This window comes from Schistocerca gregaria, chromosome 10 (genome assembly GCF_023897955.1).
Source record: "Schistocerca gregaria isolate iqSchGreg1 chromosome 10, iqSchGreg1.2, whole genome shotgun sequence".
Classification (NCBI taxonomy): Eukaryota; Metazoa; Arthropoda; class Insecta; order Orthoptera; family Acrididae; genus Schistocerca; species Schistocerca gregaria.
Window position 1 is genome coordinate 149181250 of NC_064929.1, and position 23026 is coordinate 149204275.

Consider the following 23026-nt stretch of genomic DNA (forward strand, 5'->3'; position numbering starts at 1 on the left):
CTCGACACTTCATACGGTGAACACGTCTTTAATATACAGGTGTTAAAACTATTAAAACAGAACTGAATGAGGTATCCAATGGTCCTCTGTAGCTGTATTTTTTCAGGTCGCTTATAAATCCACACAACCAGTTTCGCAACTATTTCAGTTGCATCTTCTGGCAAAAACATCTGTACAAAACAGTTGTTAAAAATTAATGCAGTTATCTCAGGGACTCTAAAAAAAACTGTGCACCGTATGAGGTGTCAAGCAGTCAAGTTACATGATTCGGTGGATGATATATTGTACTGTAAATCTTGTATCTAAATATTCTTCAATTTTATGTTTCCAAATACAAAACGCAGAGACGGCTGAAAGGAAACAAATCACTATTTCTCTTAAAATCAACATGGTGCTGCTTAAGGCATTTTGTGAAAAACGTGGGCCCCAAACAGAAATCTGAGAATAAGTTTGGCACTAGTACAAAGTTTATACCGTCGAGGATGATTAAGTATGGAGATCGGGTTACAGCTATGTTTGTGCGAAATATTTTCGAACCAGAGGGAAAACTTATGAACACGGTTACACATGAAGATGCGAGAGACTACGTTGCGTGCCTTGTGCGAGCTGCGTCCATATCCGGACCTTTTTGCTGTCAAACTTTCAAAACAAATGTGCACTGACATGTCTGTAAATCCGGTCTGGTTGCAACGTCTAAAGCTAAAGCAAGGGAATGGCATAATATTAAAAAGTGTTTACTGTGAACCTGACAGTTTCGCCAATTATGCCTACAGACTGGTTACAGGATATGTTGACTGCAGTACATATCATGCTACATATGTCTTCAGTGCCGACGACGCTAGCTTATTTTGCCGTTGTTTAACCAACGAACCTTTATCATTTAAGGGGAGGTTTATTATCTTTTGGTTCCAAAAATCGATTTTTTAAATTGCATTTTTGGATCCAGAAGTGTTTGGAATTCATCCCTGAAACCGTTTTTCCCAATACGGAACAAAAAAAATGCACCTGCCTGAAATCGGCCTTTTTCACGCACCAGTTTTTTTTCCTTCGGAGGACGAGTTATTGTACTGGTGCTTCGGAGGAAACACACAAAATTCAAATGAAAGTTTGAACTTACGTGTTTGGAAGTTAACCCCCCAGCATTTGGATTCTAGTGCGAAGACTGTTGAGATTGCGACTTTTCTGGCAGTGAGCAGCTTCAACGAAGGGTATTCAGCAATTCTGAAGACCATGACAACGCTGGACGTCCCCCTGGGACTCTATTCGACGCAGTTCGCCAAGCATTTGGACGACCACCGCATTCGAGCGGCTGAAATCCGCTTGTCACCGGCCGTACAAGCAGCTCTGGAGCAGCGCAGGGTGGGGCCCAGATAGAGGAGAACTCCCTCTACGAGGAAGAAGTATGACTAGTTTATGGACCCGGAATAGCAGATTGCATTTATATGTAGTCAAAACTGCAAACGCGTTTTGCTCTAAATGACTTTCTTTTTATCGTGCGGTATGGTAACTTCAAATCTACTAAACCGATTGGCATGATTCTTTGTTTCCGACGAAGCTAACTAAATTGTCTAGGAGTTGTACCACTTTTATTCCGATCCATCAACTACAAATATTCTTACTCGGACGACGAAGTCGGAAAATCGATGAAAGAACCCTATTTTTCCAAATGGCCGCCATTTTGTTTCCTATGGTCCAAATAACTTAAGCGAGGTACAGCTCCTAAAGAATCTTATATACTTCGATAACGTCGACTCAATTTTGATTTCAGACGAGCCGGCTGACCTGTGAAATACCGCGCGAGAAGGTCTACATCGAAATTTTGTTTCGTTCCGACGGCACTTCTGCCTTTGCTCTTACACATTTCCGGTCGAAAAAATTCCAGTTTGTAGAGGAAATATCAGTAAACATTTTGACCAAATTTGACATTGACAACAGTAGCACATCCCGAGAAAATTCTAAAATAACATGCCTTTTTCGGGCCAAAGATAATAAACCTCCCCTTATGTTAAGGGACAGTCGTGTTCAGATTGGAAAAATCTCTGAAGAAGGAATCAGTCCTGATGGATTTGATAAAACTACCCTTATTTGTCACTGGTAAACGTTTGAAACTGCGATGTTTTAAAACATGTAAGAACATTACCAGTTGAATAAGTGCGAAGAGAAAAACGTGGATAGTGACAGCTACATTCACACATCGAATTGTCGGTTTTGATAAAGTTTTTCTCCACCAAAAAACAATTATAAAAAATTTTCCATGTAAGATGCCACACCCACAAATGTATTAAAAGATATTTGTGCTCCACATCAGGTGTATTATGGTCGAACTCATTATTTTTCACGTGATCAGTCGATTTCGGCGATTGTCCATTTCAGAGTGCTTACTGAAATCCTCAAAATGTTAATATTACTCGGGGTGGCTGAAAAATAATGGGGTTTGGGACAAGAACGCCGCCGAAAACAGCCGATACTGTGAAACAAATATCATAACACAGTCGATGCGTAGAATGGAATTCTTTTAACAATGAATGGATGTACAATGTACAACGTAAACCCACAAGAGTAGCGGGAAATCGAGTTATTGTACGGTAATAAAATTTGACGACGTCTAAAATACGGTTTTATTTTTTGCATGCATCGTTTAACACGAAATTCTTTTAAGACGAAAAAGCATATCGCCCTCTCCATTTCAGTGTACGTGCATAGCATGGACCAAAATGCTCATCACAGATTTGTCTGGTACCTAATACAGCTTTTCTGAATTTACTTTGCACTTTTTTTTCCAATGACGAACTTGGCGTCAAATTCGGGAAACTTCTTTAAATATGGCGTGGATAAAGCGCGCAAACGAAATCTATGGACATAGAGGCAGCCACCTCCGTACGCGCCGTTTTCACCGTGACGTCAACCAGCCAATGAGAAGCCGTCCACTGCTTATAAAAGCGGAAGCCTCACAGGTCCACGACAGTCAGTTTTACCCCTGACGAAGATGACGGAGGTAGTCATCGAAAGCTCGGGATTTTATCCAAATTTGATGCGGCAAGTAAACAGAACTTTTTATGCAAACCTTATACATAATTTCAAAGGTTTTCGAAACTTTCTCGATGACATCCCCCCACAAAATTATGAAAAGAAAAAAAATTATTGCTTAAAACATTTTCGCTGTCCATGCTTTAAAACGGCAGGATCAGACATGACGCTTTAATTGATTACTTCTTTATTACTAACTCTATTCACAATACATACTGCATATAGTATCCACATATACCACTTAATGTTCTTCCAAAATTATCACTTTACGACACATAGTTCAGGAGTTATGACGCCATAAACATTTATATGCGTGAAAAACTAGCTTTTGGTTAAAGTGGAGGAAAACTGTATTCACCCAGTGTTTGACAATGACCGTACTTGCCGACTTCTAATAATTTTCAGCATAATTTCAAATCTTCCCTAAACTTTTCCTCTCTTACAAGATACAAGTGAAATATTTAGCGCATTAAATCAAATGTGGCCAAGATAGATACGAAGCCCACACCTACTACAGTAGTAAAAGTTTATATGCCAACTAGCTCTGCAGATGACGAAGAAATTGAAGAAATGTATGATGAAATAAAAGAAATTATTCAGATAGTGAAGGGAGATGAAAATTTGATAGTCATGGGTGACTGGAATTCGAGTGTAGGAAAAGGGAGAGAAGGAAACACAGTAGCTGAATATGGATTGGGGCTAAGAAATGAAAGAGGAAGCCACCTGGTAGAGTTTTGCACAGAGCACAACTTAATCATAGCTAACACTTCGTTTCAGAATCATGAAAGGGGAAAAATTCTGTCAGAGACAGCAAAGGACTTGGAAGAGCAGTTGAACGGAATGGAAGTGTCTTGAAAGGAGGATATGAGATGAACATCATCAAAAGCAAAACGAGGATAATGGAATGTAGTCGAATTAAGTCGGGTGATGCTGAGGGAATTAGATTAGGAAATGAGACACTTAAAGTAGTAAAGGAGTTTTGCTATTTAGGAAGTAAAATAACTGATGATGGTCGAAGTAGAGAGGATATAAAATGTAGACTGGCAATGGCAAGGAAAGCGTTTCTGAAGAAGAGAAATTTGTTAACATCGATTATAGATTTAAGTGTCAGGAAGTCATTTCTGAAAGTATTTGTATGGAGTGTAGCCATGTATGGAAGTGAAACATGGACGATAAATAGTTTAGACAAGAAGAGAATAGAAGCTTTTTAAATGTGGTGCTACAGAAGAATGCTGAAGATTATATGGGTAGACCACATAACAAATGAGGAGGTATTGAATAGGATTGGGGTGAAGAGAAGTTTGTGGCACAACTTGACCAGAAGAAGGGATCGGTTGGTAGGACATGTCCTGAGGCATCAAGGGATCACCAATTTATGATTGGAGGGCAGCGTGGAGGGTAAAAATCGTAGAGGGAGACCAAGAGATGAATACACTAAGCAGATTCAGAAGGATGTAGGTTGCAGTAGGTACTGGGAGATGAAGAAGCTTGCACAGGATAGAGTAGCATGGAGAGCTGCATCAAACCAGTCTCAGGACTGAAAACAACAACAACAACAACAACAACAACAACAAATCAAATGTAAAGTAATCTGTCATTTGAAGCTGATTTATAAATGCGATCCCTTTAGAAAGAGAGGGTGTTCAGGCTTATTCAGGAAAAGAGGAAACATAAAAATGCAGCAAATGAAGGAGGCAAAAGTGAATGCAAAGGACAAAAAAAAAATGAAGTGCATAGCGACAAAGCAAGAATGGCGAGATGAGAAATGCAAGGATCTAAAAGCACGGATAACTAAGAGGAAAAAGGAAACCGCCTATAGGAAAACTGTAGAGGACTTTCGAGGAAAGCATAATCTATGAATATAACGAGCTCCGATAGCAAGCTAGTACTATGTCAAGAGTGTAAAGTCAAAATTTGGATCGAATATATGGAAAGCCTTTGACAGAGGAATGAATGTGGCGGCAACATTATGATAAGGGAACCAGAAGTAGTGACGCGATGGGAGATACAATAAAGCGAGAAGCATTTGATAGAGCCGTGATAGAAGAAATTCTAAGCGAAGCTCCTGAAATAGACAACATTCCCTCGGAATAATTCAGAGTCCATGGGAGAGCCGACCATGACAAAACTATTTCATCTGGTGGGCAACAAATGAGAGGTGAATTATGCTCTAGGTTTAGGGAGAAGAGTGGTTTGGATTCCGGAGAATGTGGGAACACTCGAGGCATATTGGCCTGACATATTACCTGAGAAGTCTGGTTGGAGAAAGGTAGATCTACCTTTAGAGAATCTGTAGGTTCGCTGAGAGCTTGTAATATTATTGGGATTTCCGTCATATGAAAGCTGTGAGTACCCTTGGAAAGGCATTCACCTATCTGCATATTAAACGATCAACTTATGATATGATACCTATTCTTTGAAAGACCTTTGTTTTATATAACTTACGTAACTGTAAAGATGTGCATCTAGCGCGGGCGCTAATACATCGATTGCGCAGTCAAGGAAACATTTTAACAGAATCTGAACTGAACGTCCCGCTCCGATCTAAATAAAAGATGTCAGTAAAAACTTTTGTAGATCTTCAGATTTTATCTTACTTTTGCTTGTAATGTGAAAGCGTATAGAAGGTCGTCTTTAAGCCATAAAAATGAGCGGTCTTGCCAGCGAGCAGACAACATTATTAATTAATAAAATTCGAATAATTTATGTTCGATGCCATAAACCGGCAAGTTATTGATATGAAGGTGTTGAACGGTGCAAGAATTGTCTTGAAGGAGAAAAGTAATGACTGTAATTTGTGACAAAAACGTGGACCAAGGAGTTAGCACAGGACAGGCTGAAATGTGATCGCACCATACATCAGAAAAATACTTATGTAAGTTATACTGTTTATAAATAAGCCCTAATTGCTTGTGAGAACTGTTTGAATATATTTAGTGCTTACCAGATTTCTTATTCTATTCTTTTCCTTTATTTTTTTTACCTCCATGTCATATTTTTGTAAATATCAATCAGCCTTTACTGCAGCAGAGAATACTGCGGCATCCTAATCGTAGACACAAGGCCGCTCCTTGACTTCTATACAATTCATAGCGGCACCATTCATTAATGAATTCATTTGCAAATGCAATTTTTTATTGTTCATTGTTATAGGTACCTTAGGTAATTATAAAATTCATACTGATTACGTAAAGAAATCCGGGTTGTTCTTTTCCAAATAATAGAAGCCTTTGCGTAATCAAAAACTAGCCTCCTCCTGACAACGATCAGGAGCCGACCAGAAGACGGACGTCTTCGACCGCTTTCGTGTTTCCTGCGGCAAAGCTGTACCAAACTGAGAACACGACATTCTAGTATGAAACACAATATATATAATTATCAGATTAAAATTGAAAGAAAAAATTGAATTATAATTAACTTATTTTTTTTATTCATACTAGAAGCTTTTGACAATGTTGACTGGAATACACTCCTTGAAATTCTGAACGTGGCAAGAAAAAAAATACGGGAAATGAAGGGTTATTTACAAATCGATCCCCGCATCGGCGGCCCAGATCGGGGCTAACGATTGCGGTTCTCTTCGAACTGGAGTCCTTCCCTTCACCACCTATACTTGCGGTCCGTTCACGTACGGCTCCATGGTGTACGCCTCGGCCGCCGCTTCGTCTGGACCTTTTGCATGGCCGTAAGGACTCCGTTAAGCCCGCCGCTCTCCGCTGTCCCTTCCTCTCGATTCTTGATTTGTTCCGGGGCTCTGAAGCGGTTTACACCGACGGCTCAATGGCCGATGGTCACGTAGGCTTCGCATATGTTCATGGAGGACATAATGAGCAGCACTCCTTGCCAGTTGGCTGCAGTGTTTTCACAGCAGAGCGGGCTGCCATATCTCGTGCTCTTGAGTACATCCGCTCGTGCCCTGGCGAGTCATTTTCTCTTGTGTACTGACTCATTGAGCAGCCTAGAAGCTATCCACCAGTGCTACCCTCGCCACCCTCTGGTAGCGTCCATTCAGGAGTCCGTCTGTGCCCTTGAACAGTCACGCCTTTCCGTGGTGTTTGCGTGGACCCCAGGACACATCGGAATCCCCGGCAACGAACTTACCGACAGGCTAGCCAAACAGGCGACGCGGGAATACCTTCTGGAGATAGGTATCTGCAAAGCTGATCTGCGTTCTGTCTTACACCGCAGGGATTTCCGGCTTTGGGAGACGGAATGGCACAACAGCACGCACAACACACTGCGTGTCATTCAGGAGAATATGAATGTGTGGAAGTCTTCCATGCAGGCCTCTCGCAGGGAATCAATTGTCCTCTGCCGGCTTCCGTTGGCCATACGTGGCTAACACACGGTCACCTACTCCGTCGCGAGAACCCACCTCAGTGTCGCTGTGGCTCCCAAATGACGCCCGCATCTCGTGGTCGTGCGGTAGCGTTCTCGCTTCCCACGCCCGAGTTCCCGGGTTCGATTTCCGGCGGGGTCAGATATTTTCTCTGCCTCGTGATGGCTGGGTGTTGTGTGATGTCCTTTGGTTAGTTAGGTTTAAGTAGTTCTAAGTTCTAGGTGACTGATGACCATAGATGTTAAGTCCCATAGTGCTCAGAGCCATGCGAACCATTTTAACCCAAATGATGGTCGTCCACCTCTTGCTGGACTGCCCACTTTTAGCCGCTCTGCGGCAGACTTTTAACTTTCCCAGCACCCTGCTGACGGTGTTGGGAGACAATGCCTCCGCAGCAGCTTCAGATTTACATTTTATCCTTGATACTGGGTTTTATGCTTCTATGTAGCTTCTAGCGCATGTCCTTTGCCCCTCTCTGTCCTCCACCCTAGTGCTTTTAGGGTGGAGGTTTTAATGTGTTGCAGAGGGGCTGTCTACCCCTTTATATTCTCGTGGCTGGCCAGCCACTTTAATCTGCTTTCATGTTTTACTCACTTCTGTTTCTATCGTTTCCCTGTTTTCTAGTCCTCTTTTTGTTCTTTTTAGTGTCCATTGCCTTCCCTTCGTTCTCGTGGCTTTTCCTTTCTTTCCGTTTTGTGTCATATGTTTCGCCTGCTTTATTCCCACACTTGTGGCATTGTTTTATTAGGAACAAGGGACCGATGACGTCGTACTTTGGTCCCTTCTCCCACCTTTAAACTAACCAGCCAACCAACAACACCACCACCACCTGCTAGTGAACGGAAGTCAGCCATTGACTGGTCTATAACTGAACTTATGTGATCGTTCAATTTCGTAACTATGCTGATTGTTACACACAAATATATCAATGAGTTCACTGAGAATTACTGGTACTGTTGTCACGGGATCCAACGTTTTTCTTTTGTTGAAATGCTTAATTTGTCATTCTTTGCACCAATTCGAAATCTTATCAAGATCTGACTGGATACTTCCTAACACACAAAAACGCACCAAGAAGGAATTATGCAAATTGGTCACAAATTGGTATTCATACAGAAGAGATATTGAATTTAATTGATGAAAGGAAGAAATACAAAAAAGCAGTAAATGAAGCAGGCAAAAAGGAATACAAACGTATCAAAAATCATATCGACAGGAAGTGCAAAATGGCTAAGTAGGGATGGCTGGAGGACAAACGTAAGAATGTAGAGGCGCATGTCACTAGGGGTTAGATAGATACTGCCTACAGGAAAATTAGAGAGACGTTTGGAGAAAAGAAAACCGCTTGCATGAATATCAAGAGCTGAGATGGAAACCCAGATCTAAGCAAAGAAGGGAAAGTTGGAACGAGTATATAGAGGGCAATGTTCTTGAGTACAGTATTATGGAAATGGAAGAGAATGTAGATGATGATGAAATAGGAGATACGATACTGCGGGAAGAGTTTGACAGAGCACTGAAAGACCTGAGTCGAAACAAGGCCCCCGGAGCATACAACATTCCATTAGAACTACTGACAGCCTTGGGAGAGCCGGTCCTGACAAAACTCTACCATCTGGTGAGCAAGATGTATGACACAGGTGAAATACCCTCAGTCTTCAAGAAGAATATAATAATTCCAATCCCAAGGAAAGCAGGTGTCAACAGGTGTGAAAATTACTGAACTATCAGTTTGACAAATCATGGCTGCAAAATACTGACACGAATTCTTTACAGACAAATGGAAAAACTGGTAGAAGCCGAAATAGATTCTGTAGATTTGTTGGAACATGCGAGGCAACACTGACCCTACGATTTATCTTAGAAGACAGATTAAGGAAGTCAAACCAACGTTTCTAGCATTTGTAGACTTAGAGAAAGCTTTTGACAATGTTGACTGGAATACTCTCAAATCCTGAAGGTGGCAGGGGTAAAATAAAGGTAGCGAAAGGATATTTACAATTTGTACAGAAACCAGACGGCAGTTACAAGAATCGAGGGTCATGAAAGAGAAGCAGTTGTTGGGAAGGGAGTGAGACAGGGTTGTAGCCTATCCCCGATGTTATTCAATCTGCATTTTGGGCAAGCAGTGAAGGAAACAAAAGAAAAATTGGGAGTAGGAATTAAAATGCATGAAGAAGAAATTAAAACTTCGAGGTTCGCCGACGACATTGTAATTTTGTCAGAGACAGTAAAGGATAGAGAAGATCAGCTGAACGGAATGGACAGTGTCTTGAAAGGAGGATATAAGATGAACATCAACAAAAGCAAATTGAGGGTAATGGAGTGCAGTCGAATTAAATCGGGCGATGCTGTGGGAATTAGATTAGGAAATGAGACGCTTAAAGTAGCAAATCAGTTTTGTTATTTGGGGAGCAAAATAACTGATGATGGTCGAAGTAGAGGGTATATAAAGTGTAGACTGGCAATGGCAAGGAAAGCGTTTCTGAAGAAGAGAAATTTGTTAACGTTGAGTATAGATTTCAGTGTCAGGAAGTAGTTTCTAGAAGTATGTGTATGGAGTATAGCCATGTATGGAAGTGAAACATGGACGATAATAATTTAGACAAGAAGAGAATAGAAGCTTTCGAAATGTGGTGCTACAGAAGAATGCTGAAGATTAGATGGGTAGATCACATAACTAATGAGGAGGTATTGAATAGAATTGGGGAGAAGAGAAGTTTGTGGCACAACTTGACCAGAAGAGGGGATCAGTTGGTAGGACATGTTCTGAGGCATCAAAGGATCACTAATTTAGTATTAGAGGGCTGCGTGGAGGATAAAAATCGCAGTGGGAGACCAAGAGATGACTACACTAAGCAGATTCAGAAGGATGTAGGTTGCAGTAGGTACTGGGAGATGAAGAAGCTTGCACAAGATAGAGTAGCATGGAGAGCTGCATCAAACCAGTCTCAGGACTGAAGACCACAATGACAACAACAACCAGTATCTACGAATAGCAGCCACCATTCGACTATGTTGGCATGGCACGGCCAAACACAGCATCAAGAAGGAAGCGCTCGATCCAGAGAGCGACATAGCGCGAGGACCGAGCAATCGTCAGAGAGTCGGTCAGAGCCCTGGATCCACCGTCATCGACCCGAGACGTGCAACTGGTGCTTCAGTGACCACAAGGACCATTAATAGGCGGTTGACGATAAGGGGACTGAACTCACGACATCCATTGCACCGACTGCCATTGACCTCTGTCATCAACAAGCTCGTCTGCAGTAGCGTTGGGCACATTCTCCCTGGAATCTCATTCACTGGAGTAGAACTGACTTCGGTGATGAGTCCCGCTTAGAACTGAGCCACGACAACCAGCGGAGACGTATCTGGAGATTAATAGGAAAAAGAATACTCCATTAGTAGTGTAGCGCTTGACAGCGTCACGTCGATTAAATATTTAGGCGTAACATTGCAGAGCGATATGAAGTGGGACGAGCATGTAATGGCAGTTGTGGGGAAGGCGGATGGTCGTCTTCGGTTCATTGGTAGAATTTTGGGAAGTTGTGGTTCATCTGTAAAGGAGACCACTTATAAAATACTAATACGACCTATTCTTGAGTACTGCTCGAGCGTTTGGGATCCCCTATCAGGTCGGATTGAGGGAGGACATAGAAGCAATTCAGAGGCGGGCTGCTAGATTTGTTACTGATAGGTTTGATCATCACGCGAGTGTTACTGAAATGCTTCAGGAACTCGGATGGGAGTCTCTGGTGGAAAAGAGGCATTCTTTTCGTGAATTGCTACTGAGGAAATTTAGGGAACCAGCATTTGAGGCTGACTACAGTACAGTTTTACTGCCGCCAACTTACATTTCGCGGGAAGACCAAAAAGATAAGAGAGATAAGGGCTCGTACAGAGGAATATAGGCAGTCATTTTTACGTCGTTCTGTTTGGGAGTGGAACAGGGAGAGAAAATGCTAGTTGTGGTACGAGGTACCCTCCCCCACGCACCGTATGGTGGATTGCGGAGTATGTTTGTAGATGTAAATGTAGATTCCCCAGACAGCGATGAGATATCAGCCTGACTGTCACCCAAGGTACAGTTCAATTGAGAACATTTGGAGCATTATGGATAGCGCCTTCTAACGATCTCGGAATTTTTACGATGTAACACGCTAATTGGAAAGAACCTGTCATGATATCCCTCAAGAGGACATCCAACAACTGTACGAAGAGGACATCCAACAACTGTACGAATCAATACCAAGCCAAATAGATGTTTGCGTAAGTGACAGAGATGGACAAACGCGTTACAGACTTTGTGAAGCTATTTCACTTGAATAAATCGTCCAATTCTTCTGAAATTGTAATCATTTTTGTATCTGTCACACCTACTGATTTCTGTCCCATTCGGATAATTCCTCCATAAAGCGTCGCTTTTACGAGGGTCACTCCAAAAGAAATGCACACTACTTTTTAAATTTATCTTTTATTCTCGATGTTTGAAAGTTTTACAGTGTTAAGATATATCCTTTAGGAACAATATTTTCATTTATCCACATTGTTTCAATCCCTCTCAACTGCCTCACGCCATCTTGGAATCAGCACCTGTATACCCACATGGTAAAATTATGGACCAACCTGTTGGAGCCACTGTTTGGCAGCGTGCACAAGGGAGTCATCATCTTCAAACCTTGTTCCACGAAGAGAGTCTTTCAGTTTCCCAAAGAGATGATAGGCACATGGAGCCAGGTCAGGACTCTAAGGCGGGTGTTTCAGTGTTGTCCATCCGAGTTTTGTGATCGCTTCCATGGTTTTTCGACTGACATGTGGCCGTGCATTATTGTGCAACAGCGAAACATCCTGCTTCTGCCAATGTGTTCGAACACGACTCAGTCGAGCTTGAAGTTTCTTCAGTGTCATCACATATGCATAAGAATTTATGGTGGTTCCTCTTGGCACGATGTCCACAAGCAAGAGTCCTTCGGAATCGAAAAACACCGTAGCCACAACTCTCCAGCAGAAGGTGTGGATTTGGCTTTTTTTTTCTTGGGTGAATTTGCATGACGCGACTCCATTGATTGCCTCTTCGTCTCTGGTGAAAAATGGTAGAGCCATGTTTCATCGCCTGTCACAATTCTTCCAAGAAATTCATCTCCACCATTCTCGTACTGTTCCAAAAGTTCGCTGCATACTGTTATTCTTGTTTCTTTGTGAGCCACTGTCAACATCCTCGGTACCCACCTGGCACAAACCTTTTTCAACGCCAACACTTTCAGTATTCTGCAAACACTTCCCCTATCCCAACGTAGCGTGACAGTTCGTTCACTGTGATGCGTCTGTCAGCAGTCACCAGTTCGTTAACTCTCTGCACATTGTCTGGAGTGTGTGCAGTACGAGGCCTGCCGCTGCGAGGACAATCCTCAATATTGCCGTGCCCGCTTTCATCACATAACCTGCTTGCCCACCGACTATCTGTACTGTAATCAACAGCAGCATCTCCGTACACCTTTTTCAACTTCTTGTGGATGTTTCCCACTGTTTCGTTTTCGCAGTACAGGAATTCTATGACAGCACGTTGCTTCTGACGAACGTAAAGTGTAGCAGCCATCTTGAAGACGTGCTGTGACGGCGCCATTTTGAACTAAGTTTGAAAACAAGTGGGAAAGATGTATCTACACGCTGTAAAACTTTCACACATGCAGAATGAAAACTATATTTTTTACAAAAATAGTGTGCATTTATTTTGGAGCGACCCTCGTACTTTTCTTAGTGTATTTGTAGTTGTTTTTCAGACAGTACTCAGTTATAGCTAGCTGCTTCAATCTGCTATTAAAGTTATCTGCCAGCTCACTGGTATACAAAATAAACAGCGAGGTCCTCAACACAGTTCGCTGAGGTGCACCTGAAGTTACTTCTACATCAGTCGATGACTTTCCATCCAATGTAACTTGCTGTGTTCTCCACACCAAAATATTCTCAGTACAATCACACTTTTTTTCATCCGTCTTAAGATTTTTTTGATAATAAGCGTAGGTCTGGCCCCCAAGTCAAATGCTTTTCGGAAGTCAAAAATACTGCGGTTGTCGCTGAAGCAACTAGTGTTCGGTTATAGTGTGCTACATATATTTTTTTTCACTCCAGTTTAACCTGACTCTTAGAACTGCACAAAATACCTGGTTTCAGAAATAAGATTTTCAGTTTTTTATTCCTATCATTTCCTGTAATAAACGTAGAAATCAAACCAAGAATGAAAAATTTTACTCCTTCACTTTCAAGATACACTGAATCAAAATGCTAAATTAAACACGCAAATAAAAAAAAAGCTTAGCCCCTCCATCAATCGTTACTTTTCTTGAAAAATCATAAATGGTTGAATACTACAAAAAAATCATCTGTATTCTCCTACTGATTCCATGTTTTTGAAACTCTGCCCTAAAGTCATCTTATAATCTGAGAACATACCGCTATGTGGACATTACGGATAGACAGTGATAAACGGTGAAAACTGAGGCTGAAGAACTCTAGTTTTCATGTTTATTTGTCCGTTTTCAAAAGGCTTCAAGCAGATAGGCATATCATCTAGACAGGGTCAGCAGATCAGCTATTTTCCATTGTTATTACACTACTGGCCATTAAAATTGCTACACCAAGAAGAAATGCAGATGATAAACAGGTATTCATTCGACAAATATATTGTACTAGAACTGACATGTGATTACATTTTCACGCAATTTGGGTGCATACATCCTGAAATATCACTACCTAGAACAACCACCTCCGGCCCTATTAACGGCCTTGATACGCCTGGGCATTCAGTCAAACAGAGCTTGGATGGCGTGTACAGGTACAGCTCTCCACGCAGCTTTAACACGATACCACAGTTCATCAGGAGTAGTGACTGGCGTATTGTGACGAGCCAGTTGCTCGGCCACCATCGACCAGACGTTTTCAGTTCGTGAGAGATCTGGAGAATGTGCTGGCCAGGGCAGCAGTCGAACATTTTCTGTATCCAGAAAGGCCCGTACAGGACCTGCAACATACGATTGTGCATTATCCCGCTGAAATGTAGGTTTTCGCAGGGATCGAATGAAGGGTAAATCCACGGGTCGTAACACATATGAAATGTAACGTCCACTATTCAAAGTGCCGTCAATGCGAACAAGAGGTGACAGACGTGTAAACAATGGCACCCCATACCATCACGCCGAGTGATACGCCAGTATGGCGATGACGAATACACACTTCCAATGTGCGTTCACCGCGATGTCGCCAAACACGCATGCGACCATCATGATGCTGTAAACAGGACCTGCATTCATACGCAAAATGACGTTTTGCCATTCGTGCACCCAGGTTCGAGTTTGAGTACACCATCGCAGGGTCTCCTGTCTCTGATGCAACTGTCTCCGAGCTGATAGTCTATGCTGCTGCAAACGTCTTCGAACTGTTCGTGCATATGGTTGGCGTCATGCAAACGTCCCCATCTGTTGACTCAGGGATCGAGACGTGGCTGCTCGATCCGTTGCAGCCAATTGGATCAGATGTCTGTCATCTCGACTACTAGTGATACGAGGCCGTTGGGATCCGGCACGGCGTTCCGTATTACCCTCCTTAACCCACCGATTCCATATTGAGCTAACAGTCTTTGGATCTCGACCAACGCGAGCAGCAATGTCGCGATACGATAGAACGCAATCGCGATAGGCTACAATCCGACCTTTATCAAAGTCGGAAACGTGATGGAACGCATTTCTCCTACTTACACGAGGCATCACAACAACGTTTCACCAGGCAAAGCCGGTCAACTGCTGTTTGTGTATGAGGAATCGGTTGGAAACGTTCCTCATGTCAGCACGTTGCAGGTGTCTCCACCGGCGCCAACCTTGTGTGAATGCTCTGAAAAGCTAATCATTTGCATATCACAGCATCTTCCTCCCGTTGGTTAAATTTCGCATCAGTAGCACGTCTTCTTCATGGTGTAGCAATTTTAATGGCCAGCAGTGTACATAGTAGGAGTGAATTGTTAAGTTTTTAATTTTGTTAGCGTTACCGTAATTTCGTTCCTCTTCTATTCTTTCATAGAAATGACGGACAGGTCTTTTAAACCAAATGAAGCATTCTGTTTCATTGCCAAGTCATTTTGTAGAAATATTTCCAGACTAGTGCCGAAGCTGTTCTGCAATACAACGGACGTCCGGTGACTACAGCGAGAGTCTACGGTATATAGACCAGGTGGAGCCAAGTCATGCACCACGCACGCTAAACCACGGCACACATCAGTAGGGACATCGTCTCACCAATGCTGTACCAATTCCTATGCCGTATGTTTATTGTTCGTTTCTGCAAACGTTGTTACAAAAACAGCACTAACGCTTTCCCCATTTTCTGTATTAAATAAAAACAACTCAATATTTCAAACCAACGCAAAGTTGTGGATAATAATTATTCATTTTTTTAAAAAAAAGGATGATTTGAAACCGATACATTTTTCCGCTGGTGCTAAGTCTAGTTGACATTTCGGAATTTTTTCCGATTATGAGTAAAAAATAAATAAAACACCTGTTATTAGCGAGACTAAACAATTTGACAGAGCTCCAAAACGAACTAAGGGACAACAAAGCAACGGGTATTGGTGACATCCCTGCAGAACTAATAAAGAATGCTGGTGACACCATGAAAATGATGCTGCTGAAACTTATTAGGTCCATCTATAACACAGGAGAGATACCGACGTACTTCCAGAAATTTATCATTGTTTCTAAACCAAAGAAGGCAGCAGCAACAAAATGCGGGCAGTACCGAACTCTAAGCCTAATGTCACATGTATCAAAAATTCTCATAAAAATAGTTCTGAAGACAATTGAAGAATATGCTGAGTGAAGATCAGAAGGGGACCGGGAACAAGAGAGGCGATTCTGACACTGAGACTACTTGTCGAAAAGCAGTTACAGAAAAATAAACCAACTTATATTGCCTTTTTTTGACATGGAAAAGGCATTTGATAACCTTGTCTGGCAAGAGATGTTCAGAGTGCTGAGGACAAGTGGAATAAAATAGAAAGAAATCCTTGTGATACTCAGTTTCTATAAGAATGAGGTGGCAGTGATTAGGAACTGTCTCCAGGAACAAGAAGCAAATATTAGAAAGGGGTAAGACAAGGACATGCTCTCTCTTCTCTTATATTCAACACTTACACCCAGAAAGTTATAGACGAAGTTCGAAAAACTACTGAGGTGGGGATCAAAATTAATGAGCAGGAGATAGGCATGCTACGTTATGCAGATGATATTGCTATAGTCACGGAGACTAGAGGGATTCCTCAGAACAATGGAAAAAATTCTATGCAATCAGTATGGAATGAGAATAAACAAGAAAAATACTTAAGTGATGGTATGCAGTACAGGAGCAGAATATGAACCTCTGAGAATGAGAACTGGAAGAGAGGAGATGTAAGTGATAGAGGGATTTACTTACCTGGGAAGCAAAATCACAAGAGATGGTAGAAGCCGGAAAGAAATTGCGACCAGAATACAAAAGGCCAAAATTTCATTTAGTCGGAGAAGAAACTTACTAACAACATCAGTCTGAAAATAAGGAAACGTATCATGAAAGGTTTCGTTTGGAGTGTGGCCCTATACGAATGTGAAACTTGGACAGTTGGAAGAGCAGAGAGAAGACGGCTAGAGGCCCTGGAGATGTGGTGCTATAGAAGGATGATGATCAGCTGGAGAGACAAAGTAACAAATTAAGAATTGTTTAGAAGAGTACAGGAAACCAGATCTCTGTGGAGGCATATCCAAACAAGAAGAGGAAAACTTGTAGGGCACATCCTACGACACAACAACATCATTGGAACAATAGCAGAAGGAGCTATTGAGGGAAGGAACCGGCAGGGGCAACCAAGGATATCACACATGCAACAGATCATGAATGACGTTGGATGTAACACATACGTGGAAATGAAGAGCAAGGCAGACAGAAGAGAGGAATAGCGCTCTGCTGCAAACCAAGCTCAGGGTTGAACACTAGATTACATTAGATTAATCATTCATTCCATTGACCCATAAAAGACGGAATCCTCCTGGGTGTGGAACATGTCAGCTAAACACATTACAAAAATGTAATTAGAAAAACTTGAGTTTCAATAAACAGTAAAATTATGTACATGAATTAAATTTAAACTTCTAATATTTACAGGTTTAATACTTACATCTGCTTTCATTAAATCCATCATTCAGACATTTGCTAGTTTCTTGGCTATTACAACCAAGTATTGTCAACAATTAAAATAAATTATTCATTTCAGTGATCCTCAGTTATGAGCAGTCAGATCATGTACAAGACTTAAAATTAAACTTCCACTATTTACAGACATAAGACTTAAATGTCCTTTCCCTAATCTATCATTCACACGATAGGTAGTTACTTAGCTGTTACAACAAAGTATTGTCAAAAATTAAAGTACGATAAATTTTCATTAAAATGGTCTATTGCACTTGTTGAGAAACTCGTGGATGGAATAGGAGGAGTTGGCCACCAAAAATTCTTTTAAATTATATTTAAATTGTGCCTTGTCTGAAACTAAACTCTTAAGGGTTGCTGGTAACTGGACTCCTTTCTGGGCAAGAGTAAGTGATTTTAAATCTTTATGTATATTGTTCTTATTCCTAGTATTGATACTGTGTACTAAGCAGGTAGTTGGAAAAAGAGATGTATTATTTATAACAAACTTAATTAAGAAATAAATATACTGAGAGCTGTGGTTAATATAACCCATTCTTTGAATAGGTTTCGACATGATGTTCTTGGATTTACACTACTCACTTATTATACGCTTCTGTACTCTAAAATTTTTTTCTCTGGTTGTAGAATTACACAAAAATATGATACCAAATGACATAATGGAGTGAAAATAAGCAAAATATGCCACTTTTTTATATTTATACCTCGTATGTCTCACATCATTCGCATTGCAAACAGAGACCTGTTTAGGCGCTTTAGCCGTCCGTTAGTATGTTGCTCCCAACTGAATTTATTATCAAGTTGTAATCCCAAGAATTTTACACTCCCAACTCCTCCTATTTCCATGTCGTCATATTTTATACACACACCAGAAGGAAATCTCTTGGAAGTTCTGAACTGCATATAGTGGGTGTTTTCAAAGTTTAATGACAGTGAATTGGCTATGAACCACTCCTTAATGTAAAAATTTGATTAGCTGCACTTTCTAAATTTATATTTGATTTATTATTTATTGCAATGTTTGTATCATCTGCAAATAAGACAAACTTGGCATCTGGTAATGTAACAGACGACAGGTCATTAATATACACAGGAAACAGCTGTGGACCTAGTATGGAACCTTGGGGAACACCACATGTAATTTCTTCCCAGTCCGATGATGTCTGATTGCCTACTGCCGAAGTGTTACGTAATGACACCCTTTGTTTTCTATTAGTAAGATGTGACTGAAACCACTTTGCAGCACTACCAGTGACGCCATAATATTTTAATTTACTTAAAAGAATGCTGTGATCTACACAGTCAAGCGCCTTTGACAGGTCACAGAATATGCCAGTGAACTCTAATTTGTTGTCCAATGAATTAAGGACATGTTTGCTGTAAGTGTAAATAGCTTTTTCAATATCAGAACCCTTAAGAAACCCAATCTGTGACTTTGCCAGTACGTTATTTTCACTAAGGTGGTTAACTAGACGCTTGAACATAACCTTTTCAAAGATTTTTGAAAAATCTGGTAAAAGTTAGAACGGTAGGAAATTTGACGGCTTTTCTTTGTCCCCTTTCTTGTGGAGAGGTATAACTTCAGCATATTTAAGCCAGTCCGGGAATGTTCCTGTGACAAGTGATTGATCACACAAATAACTAAAAGAAAAGAAGGCAGCAAATAACGAATAATACCGATACCAGATTTAACCGGTCGGTTTTTCCCATCCGTAATGTACGGACCACGGTTGAGTAATTTCTAAATGAGTGATGATCATGAAACGTACCTGTTGCGTTATGTTGTCGGCTGTCCAGCAGTAGAAGTAGATCTGCGCGGTGTGGAACGGCAGCAGCATGGCATACTGCAGGGCCGAGCTCACGTCTTTGATCTGTACACAAGAGAGGGCGGTGCCAGCGAAATCGGGGCACAGCTGTAGTGGGGCTGTGTGTGTTCTCCGAAGGCAATCAAAAGAAACGACTTACCTCAGAGATTTCTTATTTTCCGCTGTAGTCACCCTCTACACTAATTGGACGTTACGGTGTCCTGATCCTGTCTAGCAAATTGTTAGGTCTACAGCTTTGCTTCCCCCATTTTGCAATAGGCAGCAGTAGTAGCGGCGAAATGGTGGTGTTGCAGGTAGTGTTATAAAATAAGCTTAGGGAATTGCAAACATAACGCCATCAAAAATTAGGTGATATGGTGATTGCACCGTAAAGTTATTCTCTATTGAATATGTCAACTTTTGAGCCCATTTTTCGTTTTCTGCGGGATGTTTAACGTTTTTGCTTCGGCGTGAAGAACTGTGCAGCTAGGGCTCATAAAATGCTGGGTAAGACCTATGGTGAGGCACCTGTTAGCGAAAGAACGTGCAGAGAATGGTTTCAACGGTTCAGGAACGGTGATTTTGACGTCGAAGTCGGGCATGGTGGTGGAAGAGGCAGTTTGTTTTGAACAGTAGTGCTGCTGACAAGATGACTCTTGTGTATGTACACTACTGGCCATTAAAATTGCTACACCACGAAGATCACGTGCTACAGACACGAAACTTAACCAACATAACGAAGATGCTGTTATACGCAAATGATTAGCTTTTCAGAGCATTCACACAAGGTTGGCGCCGGTGGCGACACCTACAACGTGCGGAGATGAGGAAAGTTTCCAGCCTATTTCTCATACACAAACAGCAGTTGACCGGCTGTGCCTGCTGAAACGTTGTTGTGACGCCTCGTGCAATGAGGAGAAACGCGTACCATCACGTTTCCGACTTTGATAAAGGTCGGATTGTAGCCTATCGCGGTTGTGGATTATCGTATTGCGACACTGTTGCTCGCGTTGGTCGAGATCCAATCACTGTTAGCAGAATATGGAATCGGTGGGTTCAGGAGGGTAATACGGAACGCCGTGCTGGATCCCAACGGACTCGTATCACTAGCAGTCGAGATGACAGGCATCTTATCCGCACAGCTGTAACGGATCGTGCAACCACGTCTCGATCCCTGAGTCAACAGATGGGGACGTTTGCAAGACAACAACCATCTGCACGAACAGTTCGACGACGTTTGCCGCAGCATGGACTATCAACTCGAAGACCACGGCTGTGGTTACCCTTGACGCTGCATCACAGACAGGAGCGCCTGTGATGGTGTACTCAACGACGAACCTGGGTGCACGAATGGCAAAAATTAATTTTTTCACATGAATCCAGGTTTTGTTTGTAGTGCTGTAAACAGAAACTGGATTCATGTGAAAAAATTAATTTTTGCCATTCGACCACCCAGGTTCGTCGTTGAGTACACCATCGCAGGCGCTCCTGTCTGTCATGTAGCTTCAAGGGTAACCACAGCCGTGGTCTGCTAGCTTATAGTCCATGCTGCTGCAAACGTCGTCGAACTGTTCGTGCAGATGGTTGTTGTCTTGCAAACGTCCCCATCTGTTGACTCAGGGATCGAGACGTGGTTGCACGATCCGTTACAGCCGTGCGGATAAGATGCCTGTCATGTCGACTGCTAGTGATACGGGGCCGTTGAGATCCAGCGTGGTGTTCCGTATTACCCTCCCGAACCCACCGATTCCATATTCTACTAACTTCGTGGTGTAGCATTTTTAATGGCCAGTGGTGTATATCTGAAATCTCCAGATTTCTCCACTTGGCACTCCATTTTGTGGAGTCCACAGCTGCATTCACTATATCCAAATGAGAAAATGACAATATGTATACTCAAGTAGCAACTGTCAACTACAGATAAAAAATCTTAATCGATAAATAAACCCGTAGCAACTATGATACGTGCCTGCTGAGTTCTCCATACTATGTTCTACCGGTTCCGTTTTTCTCTTAAAAGAGTTCATATGAGAAAATACACGGGTACATATAAGCTAATGTAGCTTTCACTGTCTGAGAGATAATTGAAATTTTGTTGCCCGAGAAGTTGTGTTGTAGTGTGCATACAATTAGTAGCAAACTTCAGCTTTTTATCTGCAATGGTTCAGCAGAAAATGTTCCCTTTACAGCGAAAAATAAGTTGCAGGAAATGAAGACAAATTTTATTAGCAGTTATACCAGAAGCAGGTCCCTTTCATGCTGGCCATGACCACACATTTGGTCATTTTGGTCTTCATGTAAGTTTGCTCTTCTAATCTGATCCTTTTTTTCTTGCGCTTTTGGCAATATACTTCACTGACATTTTAGAACTAGCAATAAGCGCATCATCAGTCTTCTTCAGTAGTTTTCAGTGAGCAATCTGCATCGAATCTTAGTCTCATAAGAGTCGTGAGTCTTCCAGTATTAGCACCACTGAACACCAGACAAACATCATATAAGGAAATTTTAACAATAGTAGATACGCAAAATGTTGTCTTCGGGCGTCTCTTTTAAACCAGGTTATTAAAGATTTCGGTCGGGTTTGTGCTCCAACATGTACACATTTCTTTAATAAATGGTAATTAGCCACATTGTAAATAGACCCACTGCCTTCTATTCTCTACAGATTTCTTCTCTCATAGCAGGAATATATTTACATATATGCGGCCTGCCAGGGGCGGTGTTGCCCAACGAGTGCTTTGTCTCGTTAGCTAAAACTTGAATTTACGCGCGCAACGATCTGATTGGCTAACTTCAATGCTAAATAACTCGGAAACGGCGCAAAGTATCGAATTTTGTTGTTGTAACATTCATATCTCAGTACAACCTGCCCTGCAACATCCAAACAACCGTTTGACATTTTCTGACCACACTATATATATCGCATACAAGGAGGGAATATTGTAGAAAGGAAGGGTGTAATATTGCGCATTGGTTGAAACAAGGTGGCTTTTCCATCAATTATAGCTCTAATTAAACTCTACTGAAAATTGGAGACAATTCGAGCGGGTGTGATACTTCCTCTCTGCAGCTAGAACTTCTGTGTCGGCAAAGTTTACTACGTGATCGGTCTCTCAGAGCGCTTGCTCTGACACGGGCGATTTCTGTGAGCCGGAGTCCAGGATTACAGAACATAAGCGACATTGCAGGTTGGGCTAGGAGCAGAATCGGTTGCGCAGAGGAGGCGCTGTGTGAGACCGACCACGTAATAAAACTCGCCGACACGGAAATTCTGGCTGTAGAGGAGCACTATCACACGCGCTTGTTCAGAGAAGCTGTAGAAATACAAAAACACGCGAACAGCTTCAACAAAAAGAAAGGAAATCCTTAAGGTAAACGGATCCTGGCTTCCCGTACTGCAGCGAACGACCGCCGCAGGTAGTGAGAGGAGAACCGCACCGGAAATGACCGCGGAGAAGCCCTCGGACGTTGGCGCGACAGGTACATATAGTCTGCGGCCGCGAGCTCGGCTCCAGTTCACCACCGGCAATGACGTGTTTTTAGCGCCAGAATTTCACTTTCACCCGGAACAAGCCCCGCCCATTCACCCCCTCCCCTCCATGCCTATCCGTAATGTAAGGCC

General features: G+C 42.0%; 1 protein-coding gene across 1 annotated transcript in view; it reads right to left on the reverse strand.

Annotated features, from left to right (window-relative positions):
* The window catches only part of LOC126293217 (odorant receptor Or2-like), a 115148-nt gene that overhangs the window by 57348 nt on the left and 34774 nt on the right, over positions 1 to 23026 (reverse strand). The window contains exon 5 of the mRNA XM_049986339.1: positions 13306 to 13308. Within this exon, the coding sequence (XP_049842296.1) occupies positions 13306 to 13308 (3 nt within the window). The remainder of the gene's footprint in view (positions 1 to 13305; positions 13309 to 23026) is intronic.